General features: G+C 46.3%; 1 protein-coding gene across 4 annotated transcripts; it reads right to left on the minus strand.

Moving 5' to 3' along the window:
• Nucleotides 1-780: 780 nt before the first annotated feature.
• Nucleotides 781-23,419, minus strand: bmt2 (base methyltransferase of 25S rRNA 2 homolog). Of its 4 annotated transcripts, none has more exons than XM_049008614.1 (5): nucleotides 23,105-23,419; nucleotides 14,991-15,132; nucleotides 12,559-12,684; nucleotides 7,060-7,174; nucleotides 781-3,338 (listed from the first exon to the last, which is right to left on the minus strand). In XM_049008614.1, the coding sequence occupies exons 1-5, from the start codon at nucleotides 23,265-23,267 to the stop codon at nucleotides 2,703-2,705; spliced, it is 1,182 nt and encodes a 393-aa protein (XP_048864571.1). In that variant the 5' UTR covers nucleotides 23,268-23,419; the 3' UTR covers nucleotides 781-2,702. The 4 variants fall into 4 exon arrangements, with proteins under 4 accessions (XP_048864571.1, XP_048864574.1, XP_048864572.1 ...); XM_049008617.1 differs by lacking the exon at nucleotides 23,105-23,419 and adding an exon at nucleotides 22,087-23,082; XM_049008615.1 differs by lacking the exon at nucleotides 23,105-23,419 and adding an exon at nucleotides 20,385-21,166.
• Between the last annotated feature and the right edge of the window lie 698 nt (nucleotides 23,420-24,117).

The following is a 24,117-nucleotide window of genomic DNA, read 5'->3' on the forward strand; positions in this document are numbered from 1 at the left end:
TCTACTTGCGAACTTTCAACTTAATAACTTTCAGATATACGAACGAAGAGGACTGTAAATCCAAATTGTGTTCATTAGGCTCCCGTTTCCTGATCGCAAAATCATTTTTTTTTCTTGCGCGCCAATTCCGCTTAGTTCCTGACCGCTACTCCCACCGCGCAGCAGCGTAGCGTACGTACTCCCAGCAGCCTAGTTCTTTGTACTTGCGGATACCTTTAAAATGATGCTGAATAACGACGTACGAACATTTCAAGTTACGAACGGCCATTCAGAACGTATCTGTAGTAAGTAGAGGAGCGTCTGTACATCTCTACTGTGTTATAAATTCACCGCTTTTAGGTGGACGATTCTCCTGTCAATATTTTAACTGAGACTTAGGAAATTTGAATCATTAGTGAGTAGTCTATTCATGTTCCTGAACACTTCATTTATGGCGTTTGAATTACTGTTTCTCAGAAAGGATTGGCTTATCCTAAAAGGGAAGTAAAGGTTAGAGTTTTAAATATGGTGTACTTAAAGAAAAAAATAATTGTAATTGTTGAAGTGTTTGTTGATGGAGCTGGAGACTTTCCCAGTGCAATGTAAGGTTTGTATGTCAATACTGTACGCTATTACAAGAGGGGCCCTCCTGGGATGTGAACGATCCCTGGCCACTTCATTACATCCCATCATAAACACCCTCACGCCCCCCACACCCCATGATGTGTGTCTACAATGCAGATGCTCTCTATTAAACATTGTTCATTGTTTTTATCAAAGACAATAAACCACACAGTATCATGCATTCACAGTCATTTATAAAAAGAAGAAACACTGAATACTACAAGCACATCAGTGCCCTGCGGTAATCACAGTCTCTTACGCATGGAGTTCATGCACATAGTGAAACCAAACAGGAACCTTAATACAAAGTAATGTGTGAATGAAACCCTTCCGCGAGCATCGCTATAAAACCACTCCCAGTCTAGACGGCCCCACCCCCAGGAAACAGAAGGCATTACATCGTGAAATGTCCTCATCACTCAAAAAGACAACATCCATCCACAAGTGACCCAAAGTCCAACAGATGGGCCCCAGATGAAAGAAATCACTTAAATGGTTACATTTGCGTGAGTAAACTGTCCGGTTCGAGAAGACCACCAGAAACCATACAGGGGAAACTCGGATTAATCCAGAGAAACACTGCAGGCTTGAAAGGCACGTTACAGAATGGCCTGATCGTTAACGTCAAATCTTAGGCAACCGTCACAAGTGACTTTTCCGATCACATCAGGCCATTTCCTCTTATTACACTCGTGTCATATTTTTCAATCCCTACAAAGGGGGGGGGAGAAGGCTAAATATCACAGACCAGTTCACACACGCACACAAAGCTTCAGAGTTCTGTGGTAATATCGGAACAAGTGCAAAACACGTTAACAACAACTTAGCTAGTGTCATTAAGAACAAAACTAACCTACAACTTCGCAGTACTGTACTTCTTTAACAACAAGCTTTCGCTGAAATGCACTTCAAAACAAAATTAGCTATCACTGAGACCAGACTGAGTATTAGTGCAAAACCTCACTGAGGTAAAAAGTATTTCAAAGAAGTACGAGACACTGACGCCATGACACAGCGCCGTCCGCAGAAAAGCATTCAGGTTGGGGGGGGGGGAAATAAACATTTTGGTTGATAAGTCATCTTGCATGAAAATGCAGTTAAAGATTTTCAAATGCCGTCGAGGCAAGAAAAAAAGCATTGAATGTTGATATGGATACCATCACTACACTACAGTCAAGAGCTACAGTATTCTGAGATATGACAAACTGATATGACTCTTTCGAAAAACAGGCAAAAGACGTCAAGAAATGATCATAGTTAATAGCTAACTTCATTTTAAAGATTTCTTTGTTACCTAAAGCTACACATTTGATTCATCCAGTGAAACAGCCTGGAAAAAAAGCAGTTGATCAAAATTGGAATGCTTCGATTCTTCTGTGCCTTGCCAAGTCACTACGGAAAAAAAGTCCAAATCATTAAAGAAACAACAAAAAACAAAATCACCGTTTCTGAAAACTGTCCTGCGGCTAAAAGGTATCACATTTTTTAAAAAAGGGTATTGTCGCCTATAAAACGGCCAACACCATTTTGTTCAGAAGCGAACAGCCCGACGGCGTCTGTGAAGAAAAATTCAACAGAGCGAGAGGCAACAAGCGCGACTTCGCTGAGGAGTGGGGGACCACCCCTCCCTGGGTCACTGCTGCCTTCCTACGTCAGATCCCCGCCTTGGGGGCTCATGAGAAAAAGGTGTGTGGGGGGGGGGGTGGCTTTAGTTTTTTGGCTTTTAGGCAGCAGACACCCGTCAGCAATCCAGGTCACACGTACATTTTCCACATCACTAACTTTCGCAAAGTTCATACAAGGCTTTTTCTCTTTTTCTTCCTGAAATTGAAAGGAAGATAGTAACACAGGGGAGCGGACTAATTACATAGATGTAAAGCAATCCACCTTCCTTTTAAAAAGCACTTTTATCCATCTGCTTGTATGTTTATTTGAGTCTGCAGGAAGAAGAGGGGGATGATTAAGCCACTCCTGTAAACATCTCTTGGTACAATCTGCATCACTTTCTAAAAGACAGAATGTGGGACACGCAGCAGGTTAATTTGGCAAAGCGGCCGGCTACGAGTGGCTGAGGTATGCCCCCAGCCCCTCGCAGGGCCCTAACTGTGCAGAAGGATGGGGTCGTCCAGCTCGTGGAAGGGGGCGGAGCTTGTCTGGCTCTCCCCAGAGTCTGAGTCATAGGGCGCGTCGGGGAGCTCATGAAAACCACGCGCCAACTGGTCGTCCTCGAAGTCGGAGCGGCCGGGCGTGGGCATGTCCGAGAAGCCGCCCTCCTCCTCCTCGGCGTTGTTGAAGTCCTGGGGGATGTACAGCATCTCGGGGTAGTTCTGGCTGACCAGATCGCTGGTGGTCTCGGCCGACACCTTGCGGAAGGCCATCAGGTGCATGTGCGAGAACTTGACGTACTTGCAGCGCTTGAAGCCCAGCGACTCGACGGCCACGCGCCAGCTGCGCATCATGAGCGCATGCCGGTTGGGCTGCGAGGAGTCTGGTGTGATCACCAGCAGCAGCCCGTGCAGAGCCAGCAGCTCGTGGGCCTTCTTGCAGCAGATCCATCGCTGGTAGGGCGACGGGAAGTAGGACAGCAACAGCGAGAAGACCACCACGTGGAACAGCTGCGCAGGCAGCGCGTCGATGGGGCTGCGCAGCTGCTGCAGAAAGGCATCCACTGCGTCTGGTGCCAGCTGCAGGGGCGGCTGCAGCTGCATATTCAGGAAGTCGCATTTGTGCACGCTCTGCGGGGACACATGGGGGTGGGTATACAGGGAATTACTTAATTGATTAATTATTGACTTAGTTAAAATACAGAAGAAGACAGCAAATAACATTTATTTATGCAATACATGCTTTTGTCTAAGGCAGGGGTGACCAATCTTATCCGCAAAGGGCCGGTGTGTATGCAGGTTTTGAGTTAACCTTTAGGTCAGCTGTTCAAAGCCAGGTGTGAGGACTCTTCAGCCAATCAGTCCCCTACTTTGTAATGTTATTAGGGAGTTGATGGGGAAAACCAGCATACCTGTACACTGTGGCCCTTTGTGGATTAGATTGCCCACCCCTGGTATAAATTGACATATATGTGAGAGAGCAGGGTCCGCCACTCCCAGGAATCAACTGGGGGTTAAAAGCCTGGCTCAAGAGCCCAATAGTGACATCACTCTGCTAACAATAGGATTTGAAATGGCGACCTTCTGATCACAAACAGTCCTAACCCACAGAGCCGCGCCAAATGACTTCTGCATCGCTGAACCAATGACCTCAAACTTTGATTACTGATGTTTGAGGGTACAACAGCATTGCCCATCTTTGACTTGTGACCACGTGGTGACTGGTACTGCTCGGATTGGCCTGCGCACCCTTCCAATCTCAGGCTGGATAGAGATCGGAGGTTCTCAGGTGGGGGGGGGGGGGGCAGGATGGGCTAATCTGAGTGGCGTCACAGCTTCTTGTCGGCTTATGTGCGCATCGCTAATTAGCACATGGAGCACATCAAAGCCGAGTGTCAGATACCCCAAGCTCTGTGGCGCGGCGCTGACGACAGCCAGGAGGGGGGGCCGGTGCGGTGTGGAGTCACAGGGGGAACGAGCCGCCCACACGCGGAAACGACAGCAGGCGAGCTGGCTCACGAACAGGCACACGCAGAATGTAAGGAGACCAAGTGTGTCATGAGCGCACGCCACACACCGTGGGACACATCTGAGCAAGAAGTGGGGGGACATGGGGGGGTTTTAAAAAAAACACTGATTTAATTCAGGCTTTTATTAAAGTTTCTGCAGTCAATGGTGCGCGCGCGCACACACACATACACACACACACATCTAAATGGAGACTGTCCATTCATTTCTATGGGGAAAAACCCTAATCCCAATCACGACACCCTTAACCCTCACCCAGCCCTAACCTTAACCATAAAGTAACCAACCAGAATACAAGACTTTTGGCATTTTAACTTTTTTGATTGCATTCACAGATTTTTATAAAACTGAGGTTATGCAAATAGGGACCTGAAGAAGTGTCCCCAAAAGTAAGGAAGTTTCAGGTTTTACGGCACTATGGGGACAATTTGGTCCTCAAATGTGATTTATGCAAACCCGCACACACAGACCTGTACCGAAATCTTTGTGGGGACTTTCCATTCATTTCTATGGGCAAAACCCCAACCCCAAAAGTGACAACCCTAACCCCTACCCAGCCCTAACCCTAACCCCTACCCAGCCCTAACCCTAACCCCTACCCAGCCCTAAGCTTAACCAAACAAAATACAAAAGCCTTTTGGTTTTTAGGTTCTTGATTACAGTCACAGATTTTTATAAAATTGAATTTCTCTTTGTGGGGGATATTAAAAATTATCCAACTACGTCAAAATAAGTTTTTATCCCTCTGTGGGGTCACTTGTTCCCCATGATGTAATGTATACCAGAACCACACAGAAACACACACACAAATGCACGCATGCACACACACAGAGCGCCCTCTCTGGTCTGACGGTCTCAGTCCCACATTAAACCACGGGTTTTAAACTCAGCCGCTGCCTACAAAGTCTGCAGCTCCCAAATCGCCTGGGACCATTGGGCGCGGTGAATGTCCCAATTTGTTTGGGCCAGGCCATTAATGGAGCACCCCCCCCCCCCCACACACCGAAAAGTTTAAAAATAACTCCCATTCACAGCTCATTGAAGGAGCTTGTGGAGGGGATTTAAAGGAACTTAATGGGTGTTTTAAACAGACAGCAGGATCCTCCAGACGAGGAGGCCAGGAATAGGCGAGCAGTCACGCCTCACCAAGCACACGGAGCTCGAAGCTCAGACGGAGCAATCCGGAACGTCGAGGCGTGGCCCGGAGATGCAGTTATTCAGAACTGAACTCTCAGCTAAGCAATGAAAACAACCAAAATGGATGTAAACAAAAGCAAATAATTTCACACCAGTTTGGGCCACTTTTTATAGCATTAACCCAAAGGTCCTCCTTCTGTATTATACCAATTACTAATAATTAACTTTCATATTCCATGCATCCGTCCATTTTCTGAAATCGCTTGTCCTATTCAGGGTCATGGGGGGTCCGGAACGGATCCCAGAGGCTATGGGCACAAGGCAGAACTTCTATATTATGTTATATATATATTTTTTTTCTACCAAGCTAATGGCGGAATGCCTTTAAATAATATAATGCATTGGAATGCATTAACCTATTTATCACCACATATTTGGTATACCAACACATTATTTTCACGTTCATGACCCCAAAAACTATTTGCAGAACTACTCTCTTCCGTCAACGATTAAGCATTTCTGTTCATTTTAAATTGTGTTCTTCGCGTAGAATTTGAAGTACTGTTAGTCAGAATTATAGATTATAATCGCGCACCGATTTACTGCAGTGATTCACCCGACCAGCACTTTGTGTGCAGTCATGGAAAATTAACCAACACCCTTCCGACCAATCAGATTTGAGAATTCGCCAGCGGAAATGTACAAGCCTGAGTGACGGATTTCAGTGAATGCTACTGTATGAGCAGGAGATACATCTGGGTCTCTAACTGCACCCACTCCTGCTTATACGGCACAAGGTCAAGGTGAAGCCTGGGGCCTCTCTCTGCTTTTATGAGACATAAATAAAAGCTACGGATGTTGTCTGGCTACTACAATCCAGGGTAACTTGAGCAGGTGACCTTATTCCATCTTCCTGCATCCATCACCAGCTTTCCGCCAGCAGCTGGACACTGCTCAACTGCAGAACACCAGGTGTGGTGCTTCACTGCGAAAGTCCACTTATTGGGTCGATGGCCGTGGCGAAATAATTCACCTGAGCTTGTGCTCTGATCACTCAGCGGGCGGGATGACAGGCCTGAAATGGGCTTTATCTACAGGGACGTTTAGCAAAGTTACACCTCAGGAGGTGCGAGGTCTGATTGATGCTGGCTATATGATGTTCAGCCAAGAACTCAAAGGGTATCCGTCCATCCATCCATCCCTGCTTGTCCTATGCGGGGGTCGCAGGGGTTCGGAGCCTAATCTGGAAGCTATGAGCATGTATCAGCCAGTAACTTACACATGCATCAGTAGACTACATATGAAACTGATCCTGGATCAGTCAAAGCTACCCCCCTTCCAGGTTTGACTTCCTAACATCAGTTAGCATCTGCTGGAGTGTTTCCCAGCCAAAACGCCTCACATGATCTTCCATCAACATTAATCAGCAGGCCGTCTCATAATACACCCCCCCGCAGAGTTATATTCACATGTACCAACTCTACATATAACAGCAGCCAGATACAACCTTTCAAATACTAATACTTCCCCTCTTAGGAATAATGGCAGTGGGTGATGTAATGGTATGTAACAATTAATCTTCAATTATAAATGTGCAGATTGAACGGAATATGACACTTCGGTTACTCGAAAAAGTGAAGGAAGGAGATAGGGGAGGGAGACATGAGTGCTTGTGGAAGGCTCGTACTTCCACTGCCGGCACGATGTCGATGCCAACGGTGAGGAACTCGTCAAACTTCAGGAATGGGTTGAAGCAACTTCCCACGTCCAGCAAGCGGATCTTCCCCGACTGCTGGTCCAACCTTGGAGAAAGAGGCAGCGAAAAGCAGAGACACCTCAGTTAGACACTGTGAAGGAGATTCTTACGGAGGCTGGAGGCCGTCTGAAGCCAACAGCAAACAGAAGCCCCGCCCTGCGGACACAGCCAGACTCATGAGAGGTCAGATCCTGTCAGGGGAGGGGCTTCAGTTCAGGTCTGGACCAATGGACATCCATTTCCAGCACCCCAGAAATGATGCGATTCGCTCTGACCGGTGCTGTGATCTCTCCGCTTGTGCGGATCGATGGATTTTTAGGCTGCACCAGTTTCCTGGTATTACATCAACCTTTCATTGGTCCTGCTATTGTGTTTAATCTTCATTTCATGCCATCAAAATTAAAAATGAGTTTGCCACCATCATTGAGGATGTGAAGCAAAAAAGATTAGCTGAACAAAACAGAGAACCCTAATTTATAAAGATCGCCTTTGACGGTAACAGTCAGGCTCATGCCCGTGCTTTAAACATGTAAAAAAAGATGAGGGTAAAGGGGAAAAATGGAAAGACCTTGTCACTGATAAATTCCCCTGTTAAACAAGAGCCACATCGAAAAGTAAGAAGTAAACAGGAATCCTGCCCCCCCGTGCATATTCACTAGAAGCCTCCCTGAGGAATAAACCATTAAGTTTTGGTGCTGGGGGGGGGGGGTGTTTCCATCCGTATCAATGTGGCGGTTAAAGTCTCCGCCTAGTGACAAAAGGTATGACCACTCAGAGACCTAACTAACTACCACACGCATCTGAGAAACCCAGCTGGTTTGAAAGCACTCTGTCTGTCACCAAAATCACCAACTAACTTGTTTGCCTCCAAAGATCTGCAAGCAGGTATCGGTGTTGCACTCAAACAAATGTTCCAGGTCCTCACCTCCAGGGTTTAGCGCAGCCTTGTGCTCAGTGCAGCCTGGGAAAGGCTCCTGGCCCCCAGTGACCCTAACCAGGAAAGTGAGGTAGAAGTTGGATGGATGGATGGATGGAAAAATCTCCCAGTCAGCTCAAAGCACTCAGGGTAATTAGACCAAAATGAGGAAATGAGATGAACTGTCACCATGACAACCTTCACTGCACCATAAGCACAATAGCTTTTAAAATGCTGCATGATTAAGCGTGTTTTTAGTCATTCGTGCTTTGCGGGATGAGAAATGTCATTGGAAGCCGATAGCGATTCAGTGTCTTTTGGGGGGGGGGGGGGGGGGGATGTGCGTAGGCAGTAAACACGGCGTGGGCGAGCAGAACAGGATCAGTGCTGCTGGAAAAACAGACAAGGCCCGAGATCGGGTTACTTAAAAAAGGGGGAGCCGGATTACGGCTTTTTTTAAAACGCTAATGCCGCGTGTATGATAAACGGGCAGTAGGCGGGACGTGTGTGTACGCCTGAACGTAAACTGCGGCATCACGAGACTTGCTCACGGTGGGACGGAAAACCGAGCAAGGTAAGGAGCGGAGGATGGAATGAGGCACTTCACCTGGGTTTAACAAGATGGGGGAGGGGGGTGAAAGAAAAAAAAAATTAAAAAAAATAATTTTGGATTTAGCACAAGGGGAAACACACCAGGTTAGCAGAAAACAGGAAATGAGGTTACAGCGACGTCTGGATGTGTGATCTGGGGCTGGCAGACAGAACAGCTTATATTTTTGGTATAAAGCACAGACGGCAGAATGGATTCATCACCTAAAGTCCAGGATATCCACCCTAACCCGCACATCTACTAAATGCCCAGTCAGCGGGTTACCTGCACGGGAAGGAGGACGTCTTCAGCGTAAGAAACATCTCTGCCGAAGCCAGAGAGAAACACGAGCAGCCTGAGCTGGAAGGCCGTCGTCTTAACGCCTCAATACCAGCGAGGACGGCCCATAGTTTGGATTCGTCGGCGGGTTTGGAAAACAGCGGCGATGACAGGATCCTCACACTACATCAAACGTTACAGCAGTACCATCAGCAGCCGGTCAATAAAAACAGATAGGATTGATGTCAGGAAGGTGAACTGTGGTAAATAAAAAATAAAGGCTACATATCACTTTGTAAACAGTCTGGACGGTTACTGGACACTGAAAGCCCATGAGGTGAGCCAAGGTCAACATGGGGAGAGGGCTTCAAGGCCCAGAAAGGCAGTGAGGACGCGCCTCTGTTCCCTGCTGCTGGAGCCATCTCATCCTGGCTGCTGTTCACATCTGTATGAAGAACCTAAAAGCACGTTCTTGACTCCCGGTCCTTGGCCAAAAGGCGAGGGATGCCATGCTTAGTTAAAATAAACGGCACCCAGCAGGATGTCGTACCCATGTGTGGGATGAACAGTTGACCTTGGACCCCTGGAGGTTTTTCTCCCTACTTGGGAGTTTTTGATTCCTCTCCTCTATCATCTTCTTGCTTTCTTTCTTTTCCCTGTTTCATGTATTATTCTGTATTAATACAGTAAAGAATTACCATACACTGACATCAAGTGCCTTGAAGCGACTATCGTTAAAGGCGCTATATAAAAATCAATTGAATTGAATCTGCAGCCGGCCTGAGAGACAAGTGTTCTCAGCATCTCCCTGTATGGATCCCTGTATGGATTCTCCTCACCACTGGTTTCCTACCCTAATCCAATCCAAAGATAGCCGGTGAATCCCGTACGAGTTCCCCATGGGGGACTGCACATCATTGTAAGGTTTACTATGGTTTACGCCTTGGAGCACCATAATCATGACTGGGAAGCTATTTCTTGATGAAATACACCTTGTAGTAAGCCCAGCATCATAATTCCACTCAGAATAAAAGGACACTTTTCGGCACCTAACAACTTCTAGGGGACCGTTTAAAACAGGTGGGGCTCAGAGAGTCATACATTGCAGCAGCCAATGAGGATGGATCCCACCGGTAGGGGCGCCGGACACAGAGATGGATCTCTCTCTCTAGGGCGATCATGTAGAGTCTCTTATCTGCATGTGTGTATCAAAACTCTTCATTCTACATCACCATCATTTCTGGCCCTGCTGTCTTCCTTCATCAAGAAGCTTTCAGTCAGTTTCTCTAAACCGTTAGTGTTGCTCCTTTGCCTTATTCAGCTGGCTGCTTCTGTATACCAGGAGAGCGAGAGAGCGAGCGAGCAAATCAGATATTTCACGGTGTGTATCCATTCACTCAGAAAAGAAACTGCTTTGTCCCACTGGTTTTCAGACCTTCAATGTTTACCCCAAAATGTTTATTTTTTTTTAATAAAATTTTTTAATAAAGAACCAGCTAGACGAACAGCAAAGACAAGGCAATAATTTGCAAAAAAAAAAAAAGTAATTAGTTCAAAAGGTAGAGAAGAGAGATATTTACCCTTAAATGTGTTACAAGGGTGATGAATCAGTAAATCTTTCATATACTATAATATCACAATATAGGTACCAATAATTAGTTTTGAGAGTGATGTCAGCGGTGTGGGGTGGAGGGGGGTGTAGGGAGGGGGCGTCGAGCAGCTTTCATTTTCTCATCGCTGGCCCCGATAAAAATGTCAGACGCCCACTAGTGTGAGTCAACCCGAGGCGTTGGGGAGAGACGCGTACGATAAGGGAAGAGCACATCTGAGGCGGCCGTCCGTGCCAAACACAGGCGAGCGGCCCGGGATCTCGCTAAACGGACACCGGGCTAAAGCTCGCTGGAGAACATGCGACACTGAGCCGGGCCACTCGGATCGCCCTCCTTCTCCCCCTAGCCCCCGCCGCAGAGCCAATGGGGAGCCGCTGTTCTCCAAGCTGACCCTCTCGCGTGCGACTCGGTCAGCCCACGGCTGAACGGCGACCTCGCCAGAGAGTGGGCGTCAGGCCCCCACCGGCAAAACAACGCTCCTCTTCCCAGGCGGCCTGAACAGAACGTTTTCAAAAGCTCGACGCTGCCATATCATTACAGAGGTGAGGACTAAACCCCCCGCCCCCCCCCCCCCAATAATTACAGGGCCAATGAAAAGGACTCTAATGTTCATTTGGCCATTTAATGACTGATGTTCACAGGAAGGAGGGGGGAAGAAAAAAAAAAAAGATTTCTCATTGGCCGTCGTCATGCAACCCGATAATTTCCTCCACAAAAGCTTTGGCTGCAAATCAGCAACCGTGACCGAACAAAGAGGAAGGTAAAGTCCTATTTAATATGCCCCTGGGTGAAGATTTGAGGGTACGTTAGGAGAACGTTAGGAGAACGTTGGGAGCACGTGCTACACTTCACATCACAGGAAAAGTATTTATCAGAAACACATTGCAGCTGGAATAAGTTGGCAAGAATTGACACTAGACCCGGCGTGATCTTCGGCTACTAATGGCTTATTTTCAGTGGACGATTATGAATTGGGAATGGAATTCGCAGCCCTGCCCCAATTTGGTTTATTTGCGTTGTGATGGGGGTGTGGACATGCCCTCTAGAGACATGGGGGGAAACTGCAGTGGTCCCTGAATCACAGCGTCACCATATGCACCAGGCACGTCGCCGGTTTCCCCGCACAAATCATAATTACTCTTCTAACGCCCGTAACGGTCAGACTCCCACTGCTCGCCGCCCCCTGCTCATCCCACAGAGGCCTTCTGTCGACTCGCTCCGTTTCGGGCCGCCCTGCAGGCCGTCAGAGAGCGTTACACACACTCACGTAGCCAGCGTTCCTCCGCGAGGCCCTCAAATGCCGGCACCCGCCCATTCGGGTCCTTGCATTCGGGTCCTTGCTCAGTCAGGCAGGCACGACACGGGCAGCCTCTCCCTGCATTAGCTATGCAGCTAATGTTAGCATGGGTGTGTGTGTGTGTGTGTGTGCGTGTGTGTGTGTGTGTGTGCGCACACGTCAGTGTGTATAAAGGTGTACGTGTGCAGAGATGTGCGCACACAGCCAGCCGCAAGCCCCCACCCACCCACATGCTACAGATCCTCCATCTATTTTAATCCCGTCTGAATATTGCATAAAGAGAAGCGACACTGTCAGACCATCCCCAGGTAAACGAATGGGGGGGGGGGGGGGGGGGGGGGGACATAAACTCCTTCTGGATTTAACCTGGAGACGGAAGAAAAAAGAACTACAATAGCTACAAAAGTTATACTATAATTTGGAAATATGTTTAATGCTTGCTGCTTTAAATACTTGATGAACTGAAAAAAAAATAACATGCACTCTTTCATCACTGCAACTTGACGCTTCGCTTCAATTTAAAGGTACCAAGGCAGAACACATCAGCTTTAAGCATCCTTTAAGATAGTAGCATACCTGCATATATATATTTTTTTATTTTGAAATATTCAAACTATTCATTCCTTTCATGCCACAAAAAGTTCACTACCTCTACTTTGATGAGCTAAAATAAAATTATTATTAATAATAATTATAAAAATAACCATGAAGTCAGGTTGGATTTTTTTTCTGGAGGTACCTGCAGGGGGCGCTGTCCTGACGAGCCAGACTTGAAGCTGTGAGACCCAGTGCATGTCGGGCACTCCTCGCATCCTTATCCAGAGCCTTCTTCATGCCACCATCTTGGAAATACTCCTGACAGACGCTGGTGCGTGAGGGCACATGCATTGTGTCACAGAATGTAACACAGACACGCACTTCACACTTCCACATGCACTGTAAGCTGCGCACATGAACATTTCTAGAACTGACATAATGTACAAATTAAACCCACTACACAGCCTTAGTCAAAAGTTGCACTATGAACAGCACATACAGACACTCCCTGGGTTACAATGGTCCGTGTCAAGATATTTCGACTTTAAGATGGCAAAATATTTTTAACTTTCAGTACAATATTCGATAAGTTATACGAGATATTCGGCATTATAAAATAGGCTTTGCGCTAACGTTTTTGCGCAACTGTAGGCTAAAGTAAGTGTTCTAAGCATGTTTAAGGTAGGCTGGGCTAAGCTATGCTGTTCGTTAGTTAGGTGTACTGCAAATGCATTTTCACCTTACGATATTTCTGCCTTACGATGGGTTTATCGGAACATGACCCCATCGTAACCTGGGAAGAAGCTGTATATTTATTCATTATTGTCTAGTGTGTCTACCTTGCCATGTTCTGTGTAATGCCATTTTTAATGTCTCAGATAAACCCTATTTTGTCTCACTGCACGTCAGCATATTTTGAAATGAAGAGAAGATTTGAGTTGACCTGACTTGGAAAGAGCCGGATCTATTTCTCAGAGTCTACAATGCCCTGAGACAGCAATTAAAGGGCTTAGTGACACACAGAGGTGGAGATTTCAGGCCCAGAGAGTACAAATCCAGACCAAGATTTTGTTCCAACAAACTAGTTGAGTATAAAGAGTTACAAAGCACTGAACTGGTTGACTGAAACAAAATCTTAGTTTGTATTTGTACTCTCTGGACCTGAAATCTCCACCTCTGGTGACGCAGCAATTCAGTGATTTCCTATCAATAATTAGATATTTGCAGTAGGGGGCAGCGCCACTGCCTCACATGTCCAGGGTTGTTTGTTCAAATCCCAGTCTGCAGTTTTGGGAGGTCTCAGGACAGCATAACTGTGTAAGGTTACACACACTGCTTTTTGTTTCTGACATTTAATAAATTACTTTTTATGACATGTGAGGGAGTGGCATTAACAATTAGTGACTATCAAGAGAGGAGAAGCGGCACATCTGTACGTTCCCACCGTCCTTCCATATTTCAAAGGTCACATCTCGATATACTTACTGAACACAAGCACCACTGAGCCCACACCGCCAAGACTGGCAACACCCCATGCTTATCATAAGGCAAGACAGCGGCCTCATCAGAAACTAACGGCATCGCTGACTGTTTACGTTCAAATGAAGGCTTTTAAAAAGTTCAAATGAGAACGAGACCTTATTAGCCAATCTGGGCAATCCCCTCAGATTTCACTAATGCCGTTTTATAACGCGGCTGCTCTACGCTGATAAGCCGCCTCCTCCATGGACTGGCACAGAGGTGGGGGAAGGACTGCCAGTTACACAACAGCAGCTCTCACTATTTTCATAAGATCAATAACGCCATTATTCCCCAAGCGTTAATATTTCTTTTTTTTTTTTTTTTTTTTTTTGAGTTCTACGCAGTTCAGCTGCATCGTGGGACGGCAGCAATGCAGCCGTTTCCCGCCAGAAGGATTCGGAGGGGCCAGAAATCTTCTGCAAATCTTTGGGTGGAAAGGTTTACGGGGGGGGGGGAAGGAAATGTTTATGTCCTAAGAAATAAATTTCCCATTTGTCTAAGAAGTATTTAAATTCATCTGTCTTTCGGAGCAGTTTCTGCTCATTAGTACATTATTAGCCCCCCCCCCACTAATTTGGTCTTGGTGGGCGGGGATGGGGGTGGCGAGGATGGCCTGCAGCTACACTATGTCAGCTTTGCTTGTAGGCCGAACCGCAAACTATAACCACTAACTTTAATAAGCAAAAATTAAAAATAAACCTCCACCCAAGCTTGTTCTTAGCAGTCACCTCTAAAAGTACAAAACAACCCAGTTACTACAGCCAGAATTTATTTTTAAAAGTCACGATACAACACAGATCATACAAAGAGCAGGAAAATACGTCTTAACATATATTTATCATGTGGGAGCAGAGGGTATTAAAAGCAGACGATCATGACCTTGTTGGGACAATGAGTCCAATCATTCGAGAAAGGCAGCGGGGAGGAGGGCTGCCCGGATTTCAGCCAATCAAAGCCGGGGTGTGTCGCTGCCCATATTTAAGCCAATCAGAGCCGGGATGTGTCACTGCCCGGATTTCAGCCAATCAAAGCCAGGGTGTGTCGTTGCCTCGGAGGCCAGCCTGAATGTTGTTATATATTCATGGCGACCTCTCAGTCGTACCACGGGCTCACCTGCGGCACCACTCGATGCGGCCTTCGCCTTCGCAGCTCCGCGCCCAGTGGTTGTCGGCCAGGTTCTTCATCGCCACGGCGTACTCACTGAGCATCTCCTCATCCTCACAATGCTCCCGCCAGATCTTCTCAAAGTCTCCCACTACAGGAACAGAAAGCCAAAACCACGTTTAGCGGAAAGGACCGTGCTTCACCTCCCACCGAGCAGAAACCGTGGTAACCGTCTCCACCCCTTAGCAACGTGTGGCAGGAGCGACGTTGCCATGAAAACCCTCAGTGCGACCGACCACCTCAGCGACGGCATCCACATCCGAGGCAGCACCAGTGCCACCAGCAGGTGCAGTGCCCATCCCCAACTTCTCAACACCCAGCAGATGGTCCATTCAACCTAAACTGTCACATTTAGAAACTTCACTAGAACACTGCGGGTCCATAAGTTGAAAAATCCTAAAATAATCTTGGACTAAAGAAGTCCTAGACCACACCTCACACATTTAGACTAACGATATACAAAACATGGACAGAATTAAAAGAACCAACAGCTACATAAATCCCAACATGCAAATGCGCTCTGCAGTACAGGGAACGGCAGAGAAGAAATCAGAAAACCAGCCGCAATAAATAAATAAATCTTTCAAGCCTTGATCAGACAGTGTACCATAGCGAGCTGCAGGTGTAGTGGGGTTATAATATTACAAAACTTGGGGATGGCACCTAACAGAGACTCTGAGTGCTTACTTATCCTTTGGTCAGGTACTTAGTATCAGACACGTCATTAAAACACCCAGCTTTACCAAAGTGTGAAAGTCACTATAGATAAATGGCTCAGAAATATACAGCAAAGTAACGTCTATGCTTTCGAAATGTATAGCAAGATATCATATTCAGGAAAAAGCTTATTTTAAAATTATTTAACCAGAAGTGAGTACAGTTTACCGGGGTAAAGTCAAATGACAATGTCCTACTTGTGTAAGTTCTTCTGTCCCTCTGGGAGTGTGTTGTTGGGCTGCCCCAAGAGCCTTATACACAGAGCCAATTAGACAGACAGACACCCGGCACCGGGGAACTCGGTCGTGAACCTGCTGCATCGACTCAGCTCCCTAATCTTGTGCTCAGCCTGATTCACGCTCCTTATTTAACTCCCCGAAGGTCACGAAAAATGTGACGAGGATACTCCATGCCCCAAAGAGTCAAGAGTTGAGTATGCAATCCTACGGCAAGCAAAAGAAAAGCGCACACACCCCATAAAAGCAAATGCCAACTAGTATTTGTTCATTCTATACCTACTTGCATTGAAGAGTCACAAACATAGACAAAGGTTCTTCTCAAAACCAGATTCGCCACTCCTTTACCCAGAATTCCTGGTGCACAGACAGACAAACGGGTGGGCAAAATCTGCCCTCACTAGTCTCCACGAGCCTCGCTCACGCCAAGTCCTTCCAGACGTGGTACGACAGAGTCCTTTTGCTAAGGGTAAGACCGAGGTGCCATTCCTCTGCAGGTAGCAGGCGTGCAGGAGCAGAAAGAGATGAAAATGGCAGCAAGAAGTGCAGGAATCTCACGAGCAAACAGGAAAACACTCAGAAATAAAACCAACGATGGCAAAAGCAGCAGCAGCAGCAGCAGCAACAACAGCTTCGGGGAGGAGAACAAACAAGCGAGGTCTTGGAGCATGAATACCGTGAAGCTATGCCAAGCAGACCAGATCATGCTTAAGTTATCATCCAATCGCGGCTTTTCCTGAAAAGGGCCACTGTGCAACGTCTTGTTTTCGTAAAGCAAGCAAGCCCTCTGGTAGTCGGGGGGGGGGGGGGGGGGGGGGGGGGGGTGGGAATGGACTGGCAGGTCAAATTCAGTTGTGCTGGGTATAAAAAAGCTCCAGTATGTGTGATTCTCAGAGTTGATTTCAATTTTATTATTTTAACAATTTAATTTATTTTAACAGGTAGAACTGTAACGTCAACAGGCGTACAAAAAATGTAATTATTGAATGTGCTTTTAACGCCATACATGCAGACATCCATATAGAAAGACTCTCACACACACACACACACACACACACACACACACACACACACACACTACAGGTATGCAAAACCAGCCACAAAAACATCTACTGTTATACAAAGAGTTCACACATACATCTACGTACAGAAGCAGTGAAATACTGTGAAACACTGTCACACACAGAACCTGCATAAGCTAACAAGCCAATGGCTTATTTAAGTCAGCCAGAGAAGTTAGAAGGTCCTGAGCTGGAGGCCAGGCCTGTCAATTCAGAGTAGCTTCAACGACGGGCCAGAGTGGAGCGTGACGAGATGCCGGAGGACTGAGGCGACGTAAGGCCATGGCAACGGCCCACCTATCGGAGTTTACCGCATCTCAGGGAGAAACACATGGGTGGCACACACCCCACCCCCAGGGCCCTGGCCGAGCTCCCACAATCCAGCCCAAAGCGGCGCAGCCCGGTTCAAAACCAACCGCAAGGGATCTGCAAGATCACACATGCGGCAAGACCCAGGAGAGCCGCTGTTTTTCTAATGCTTCCCCGTTTCCAAGCAGAAAACCTGAGTAGAAAATTCACTGAGAGGAATATTATTTGCATGCAAGGAGAACTGGGTGCTTACCTTATAAAGCCACTGGCTGAACTGGGTGCTTACCTTATAAAGTCACCAATACTAAATTACAAAGGGAAAAGTTATAATAAAAATTACAAGTGGGAAACAGTCAAAAAATAATAATATCAGCTGTCACTCAGCTCTCCTGAATCTGATTGGTCTTTGACCGAAAGGGAGGGCAGAATGCCTGCTTCTCTTCGGGCACCTGAGCCAATCAGGAACACTGAATACCTGGTACAGGTGGGATGGGAGCTGGGAGGGAGCAAAAATGTGGACTGGTATGGGGTCCTCATGGACTAGGTTGAGAAACAGTGCATCAGAGAAAATCAAATTTTCCTTGTGATCAATTAAGTCCAGCTAATCTTATCTTACTGATATTTATACAGCTTGTCCCACATGCATGTTGAATAAATTCACCACCAACTGGCATGAATTAAGGCCATTATTAGAGGTTAACATGCTAAACCTTTCGTAATGATTGTATGGTTTCCCATTCAGGGAGTTTCCCTAACTTGGGCTACCTGGGAGAGGAAGGATGGATGGATGGATGGATGGATGGATGGTATCAGCACGACATTACTTCCCATCATTGATATTCAGCATAAAAGCAAACACTCATTATTAGCCCAAGCTAATAACAACAGGTTCTAAAGGAACCAGGCATTCCGAAGGCTCTTGAGCGAAATCCGAGGTTTTAAAAAGGTTTCCTTAAACTTTCAGAAAAAATGCGCGAGCTCACATACAGAACGCTGTATCTGAGAAGCGCATTAGCTACACCATCAATCTGACACTCTACGGGATCTTCTACAAATCGCATTAATCAAAATGGTCAGAGGAGCTGCTGGAGGCAGGAGGACAGCCAGCAAAAAGCAGCTCAAAATTAGACTACATGCTTAATATACTAAATAAAAAAATAAAAAAATAGCCAGTCACCCTGATTGAGTGCCAAACAAGTAGGACAACAGACCCTCTGACCTCCATGCAGATGGGTTGGAGCCCTTGGAATCTAGTTCTCTGCTAAAGAGCACTACTAAGGCCCCCGTCTATTAGATCTAATTATGAAAGATGTCATTTAAATTCATAATGCCCCCCCCAGAGAGCAAACAGAAGTGTTAATATTGGCTGAAGACAGAAACAGGACGCAGAACACCACCATGCAAATCCGAGTTTCCGTAATTCCATGAACGATCCGGAGCCGAGCCTTACGGCAGGCTGCGGGTATGCTGGCTTCCGTCCAGAAAGTGACAAAGAGGGGACGCCCTCCACTCCTCTCACCTGAGGTGGTTTCTGAAAGCGTCCGTGGGACTTCCCGTCACAGCAGGAATACCCACAGCGCGCTCCTGCTTCGGAAAAACACGCTCGTTTCCTGCCAATGCAATCACCGTGTCGATCTGCATATGCCAATAAGGTCAGCGGCATTATGGGAAGGGGACACATTCTGTTATATGTATGCCCCTTAAACGGCTGCTCCGCAAATACACACATTTACAAAAACGAGGACCACAGCTGCCCATGATACCGCCTCAGCCAGTCAATTTGAGCTCTACCAGATACACAAGACTAGCCGACATGAAAATGGGCGGCATCAGCCTCGCCAGTGGCCGACCGTACTAAACAACGGTGAGTTAAACGAGAGTGAGCGTGAGAGACCAGATTTTTTTCAGGTATCAACAGTTTCTAACATCACGAAGAAATCAGCAGTCAAAGGACAGACCTACGACAGAAGATCACTATCGATGACATATTACAGATGGTGGATAGAAACAGGAGGGAATATTCATTTTGACTTCATTCGAAATGCAGCCACTACCCTGGTTCCGCTTAATTAAAAAAAAGCTTCATTAGCGTACTTTATTAAGCTGAAGATTCATCTTTGCCGTACCCAAAATAAAACGAATTGCTGTGGGTGTTTGACATTAACGAGCGGCTCGATAACGCGTCTGTCACGGCCCGAGGCAGCCATCGCCCCAGAAGAGATCCGTAGTGACTCGTAAGCTTTTCCTGGAGCATGTGATAACCTGAGTCAGGCCTTACTGTGGCTTAAGGCTTCTTATTGACAACGCGACACGAGAGGCCTGCTTTCAGGACACAGGACAAAACACGGTAATGTAGGTCAGAAGCCTAAAAGAGGGAACTGGCCTAAATGTTTCTACTTTTTCCCAAAAAAAAAGAGGCAGAGATTCTGCCAGGCATGTTTTCACCACAGACACTAATTCATCAGGCTAATTGTGTCTCCTGACTCAGCACTTAACCTACTCAAAGCAAACAGACGCTGACAATATGTAATCCACGTGCCGATAGAAAACAGAGAGCAAAAATTACTAATCGATAAAGGGCAGGTCGCAAGTGACAAGAACTGTTAAAAGGTTGCCGTCTGATATCAAAGAAAAGAAAACTGACAGGAAACAACTTAAGAGGCAGAATATCGAAATTAACTGACAGGAAGCGAGAAGAGTTACCTTAGGCCAACGCTCACCTGAAGGCTAGTCAGTCTGCCGCTAGTTCCTGAGCTCCAGATATCTCTCACTGACACATGGAAGTTTGCCGAGATGCCAAAGCACAGTTATGAAGGCAGTTTTCACAACGGCTGAGGTTTAACAGAAAAATTGTCCCTAATCATGAATGACTGATTAATGGGCACAAAGTCAATCGATGATATAACATGACGGTTTGATGAAGTATTAATAATCAGTATATATGGACACCGATAAAAGCTAATTTCATCATCAGGTTAATGCCTGAACGGCTGATTACTGTACCAACGGCGGGATCATACCAAAGGTCAGAATTCCAAACATGGAATGGGCCTCGAGGTTAGACGCCGTGCTCCAATTCGCAGGCGTTCCCCTTCCTTGCTAATATCCACCACCTCGGTTTCCCAGGCCAGACCTGCTACGTGTTTATCAGCGTTTCTTACGCTGCCGGCAGGAGAAGCCTACGTATGACTTTATCTCTGGAAGGTCTGAGCATAAACTAGGCACCAGCTTTTATCCTGAGGGAGATAAATGCGGGACCTTGGGACCCGCTGGCTTATCATCCAAGCGGCGCTGGCAGCTGGTCCGGTTCTGGAGACACGGCGATGCCCAGGTCGGGGTGGTGGGTGCCGTTCATAGCCAGACCCTGAGGAAGGGTTTCCACTTCTCCTAAGATCTGCTAATCAGCCTCAGTCTTTCACGGTGACATTTAGCTACTGCGTATTATAATATTAATGTTAAAGCCTTCGAAGTCCATCTGTAATGCTCATTCTACACTTAATTGCATCGTTATGTTCAGTCTGCCGTACCGCATGGCCACGTCTTGCGCTAAGCGTGCTGGAAAGGAGAGTTATAAACAAGCCGAATGGAGCAGCGGGAGTCCGTTGGCATCTCATAAACACACACTCCCCAATGGCATCCCAACCAATAAACAGCAGGTGCCGCTCTGATCGACTCCCCCGGCTGGCAGCCCCCGGCCTGCAGTGTCACTCTACCCCCAAGAAGTGGCCCGAATGGAAAATCACTCCGGAAAACCCGCGTTTTTATTTTCATCAGGTAAACAAGTAAATAATCTGGGACATGAAATGACAGCCTGGTCTGATTTTTGCCCCACCTCCCCTCCCCCAGGATGACCTGCAGCTCAACCCCCCCCCCACGCCGACAGACCGCAACACAGTGCCAAACCCGTAGATATCTCTTAAACACACATCCCCAATCCACCACCTACCTGACTCTGCGCAGTGACACATACACCAATGGAGACCCGCTCTTCCGCATGCAAAACCATTTTGATCCCAAGTATCAATTAGATAATAAAATTTTTATGCGAAATGTTAATTCTTGAATTATTTCTCTGAACACAGAGCATGACCCCACTCTCAGAACACATGCTAAACCCAGAGATACACAGAGGTCTCCCCAAAACAGTCTTAAGTATCACTGTGTTTTAAACAGCTTGACCCAGCCATCGCAGGCCATCAACCGTGGAGAACCTGCAGCAAGGATAAAAAGTGGCCTCAGAGGCAATGTCACACAGTAGCTGACCAAGCACAAGAAATCTCGTCCACACTTCCCAGTATGCCATCCCAGCAGCACTGAACAGTAACCACCAGAAGAATACATGCTCTCCAGTCCTCTACATCCTTACCTCCAAATACGCACTTGTGGGAGGTGGATTTCAGCCTGCGAGAAGCTCATACCTCTGCAAATGTCCCACAAACCCAAAACTATCATCCCTCGCCACTGCAGTGTACATTCAGACATCTAACCCATTTTTTTTTTACACAAAACCATCAAAAGGTATTTTTGGCACTTTTTGGAAACCTTCAGCTCAAAGGCCAATTAAGTTCTTTAATGAATATAGTTCACAAAATGTTACTGCCAGTTTGCAGAGTGACTGTAACACAGTGGGATCATTAAACAAGAACCACTAACCGAAAATTAATTTCTACCTCAAATCAAGTATATATGTTTCATAATCAACAACAGTAATAATGTACTTACATTGCGGAAAGGTGGTTATTTATATCAAAGCAGGTAAATAATTAATAGTGAAATGTCATCCCAGCATGATCCAAAAAAGCTTCCACACATCAGCAGTTTTTTTCAGGTCTGATAAAGCAATCTAACAAATCTTCTCCTAAGCAATACAGGATTATCATACTTCACGGCAGCAAATAAACTAACAGCTGCTGTCGGGAATTCATACATGGAGAGGAAGGGTTGGGTGTGTTATTTGGAACCACCACGGGGTTGGGTTATATTAAAAAAAAATGTCCTTAACAGTGCAACTTTAACACATGACACTTGTTTTTTCAACTAAGACCATACGAGTTCCACTGAAGCTACTTGCGGCCAAAAAAACTTGTTTTACGTACTTAAAAAAAGCACACACAACATTGTATTGTGAATTACTGGATATCCCCCCATTTGAAGTAATATGCACCATTTCTTCTTCTGCGTGCAAAATTGCAACAGTTCTGACTTTACCATGTCGTGGATATGCAAACAGATCTACACTTATGACATCTTCATGGTTTCGGTAAACCATCCTCAATACAATAAAAGTCGGCCAAATACACGCTATTATGACAACACGTCATTTACACTGAATATTGAAATGCTTTAAATGTCAAAAAGCGGTTTGCAAGAATCTAAAAATGTCCGTAACAGTTCAGAATGCCGAGTTGTATTTTAGGATCTTCCAAATTTCCGTTTCGTAATTCGGCAAAATTGCAAACCATTTATAATGTTCATATAATTGCTGCTGATCAGCCGTGCATATCTACCTCCTTGACGAAGAGCTGAAACTGTCTAAAATGTATAATGAATTAACACTGACTTATCGCAGCCAGACACCCTTACGAGCGCCGCACTTTATTTGGTTAGATTTCACATTTTGCCGGTAGATGCCAACACAAAGCAGGGCCCCTGTTTTCCGCAAGAAATGCATCTTATTTTTAGAGGCCTAGTTAAATATCCTGCTTGCGAGCATTAGACAGCGAGTTCCTGCTTCGCTCACCTTCCCTGTATTTCCTGCGCAGCTTCCTGTGGACGCTCTTCACCAGCCCGGACAGCTTCTCCTGCTCCAGCTTGCCGCTGCGTGTGGCCGCCGGCGCGGCTCCGCGGACCGGCTGGCGATCGGTGCCTCCGTCCGAAGAGAGCACGGTGCCTGCGAGGTCCATGGTGCCGTGGCGCCGCCGCTTCCGCCACCGGCACGGCACGGAGCCCGCTGATTGCTCGCTCGGCGCGGCACATGGTGCTGAAGTGACGGCGCGATAACCAATCTGCGGACTGGGGGCAGACGCGGAGCTGGGAGCCGCACTGCCGAGCGCCCGTCTACTTTTGGCAGCCGACAGTTTCTGTAAAATGCTGCTGTCCGTATTATTGTGTCCTCCTAAATGCACCGATTTAATATAGCCCGATTACGTTGTATAATAACGTGCTGTAATATTATTCTCTTTATTTATATCATGTAGTTTGAAATTCAATGTAAACCGATTTCTGTTTTTCCATCGAACTGACCGTTTCCATCTAAAAGCTAGCGAATTGTTTTATTTAATTTTTTTTTTTTTTTTTGTGGGGGAGCTTCATGGCTTTTCCACAAATCTGAGTTCCTAAAAAAGATCCGCTCATAACATGAAATCACTAATGTAAGCTATCTGTGGACCAAATTATTTCTTAACAAAAACACATATTTTTATAAAGTGCAGTGGGGGGGGGGGGGGGGGGTTGAAATGAGCTTCTTTGTAATCTAATGGAAGCAAAGTTTACAAATATTTATTACAAAGATATGTCTCTATGAGCCATTATGCAGCATGAAAAACTAGAACCCCATTTTCTCTGCATTATATTTATTAAATTATGTGTTTTTCATACTCTTCCCCAATGTTTGATCTATCTATCGCCTGTCTGTCTATCATCCATTCATACATCCATCCATCCTTCCATCCATATGTCTTCTAACCATAGGAGTGCCCTAGCAGTGCTGTGATAATTAAATAAGACAAAAAAAAGTTTGTTTCAAACCGTGGT

This window comes from Brienomyrus brachyistius, chromosome 3 (assembly GCF_023856365.1).
Source record: "Brienomyrus brachyistius isolate T26 chromosome 3, BBRACH_0.4, whole genome shotgun sequence".
NCBI lineage: Eukaryota > Metazoa > Chordata > Actinopteri > Osteoglossiformes > Mormyridae > Brienomyrus > Brienomyrus brachyistius.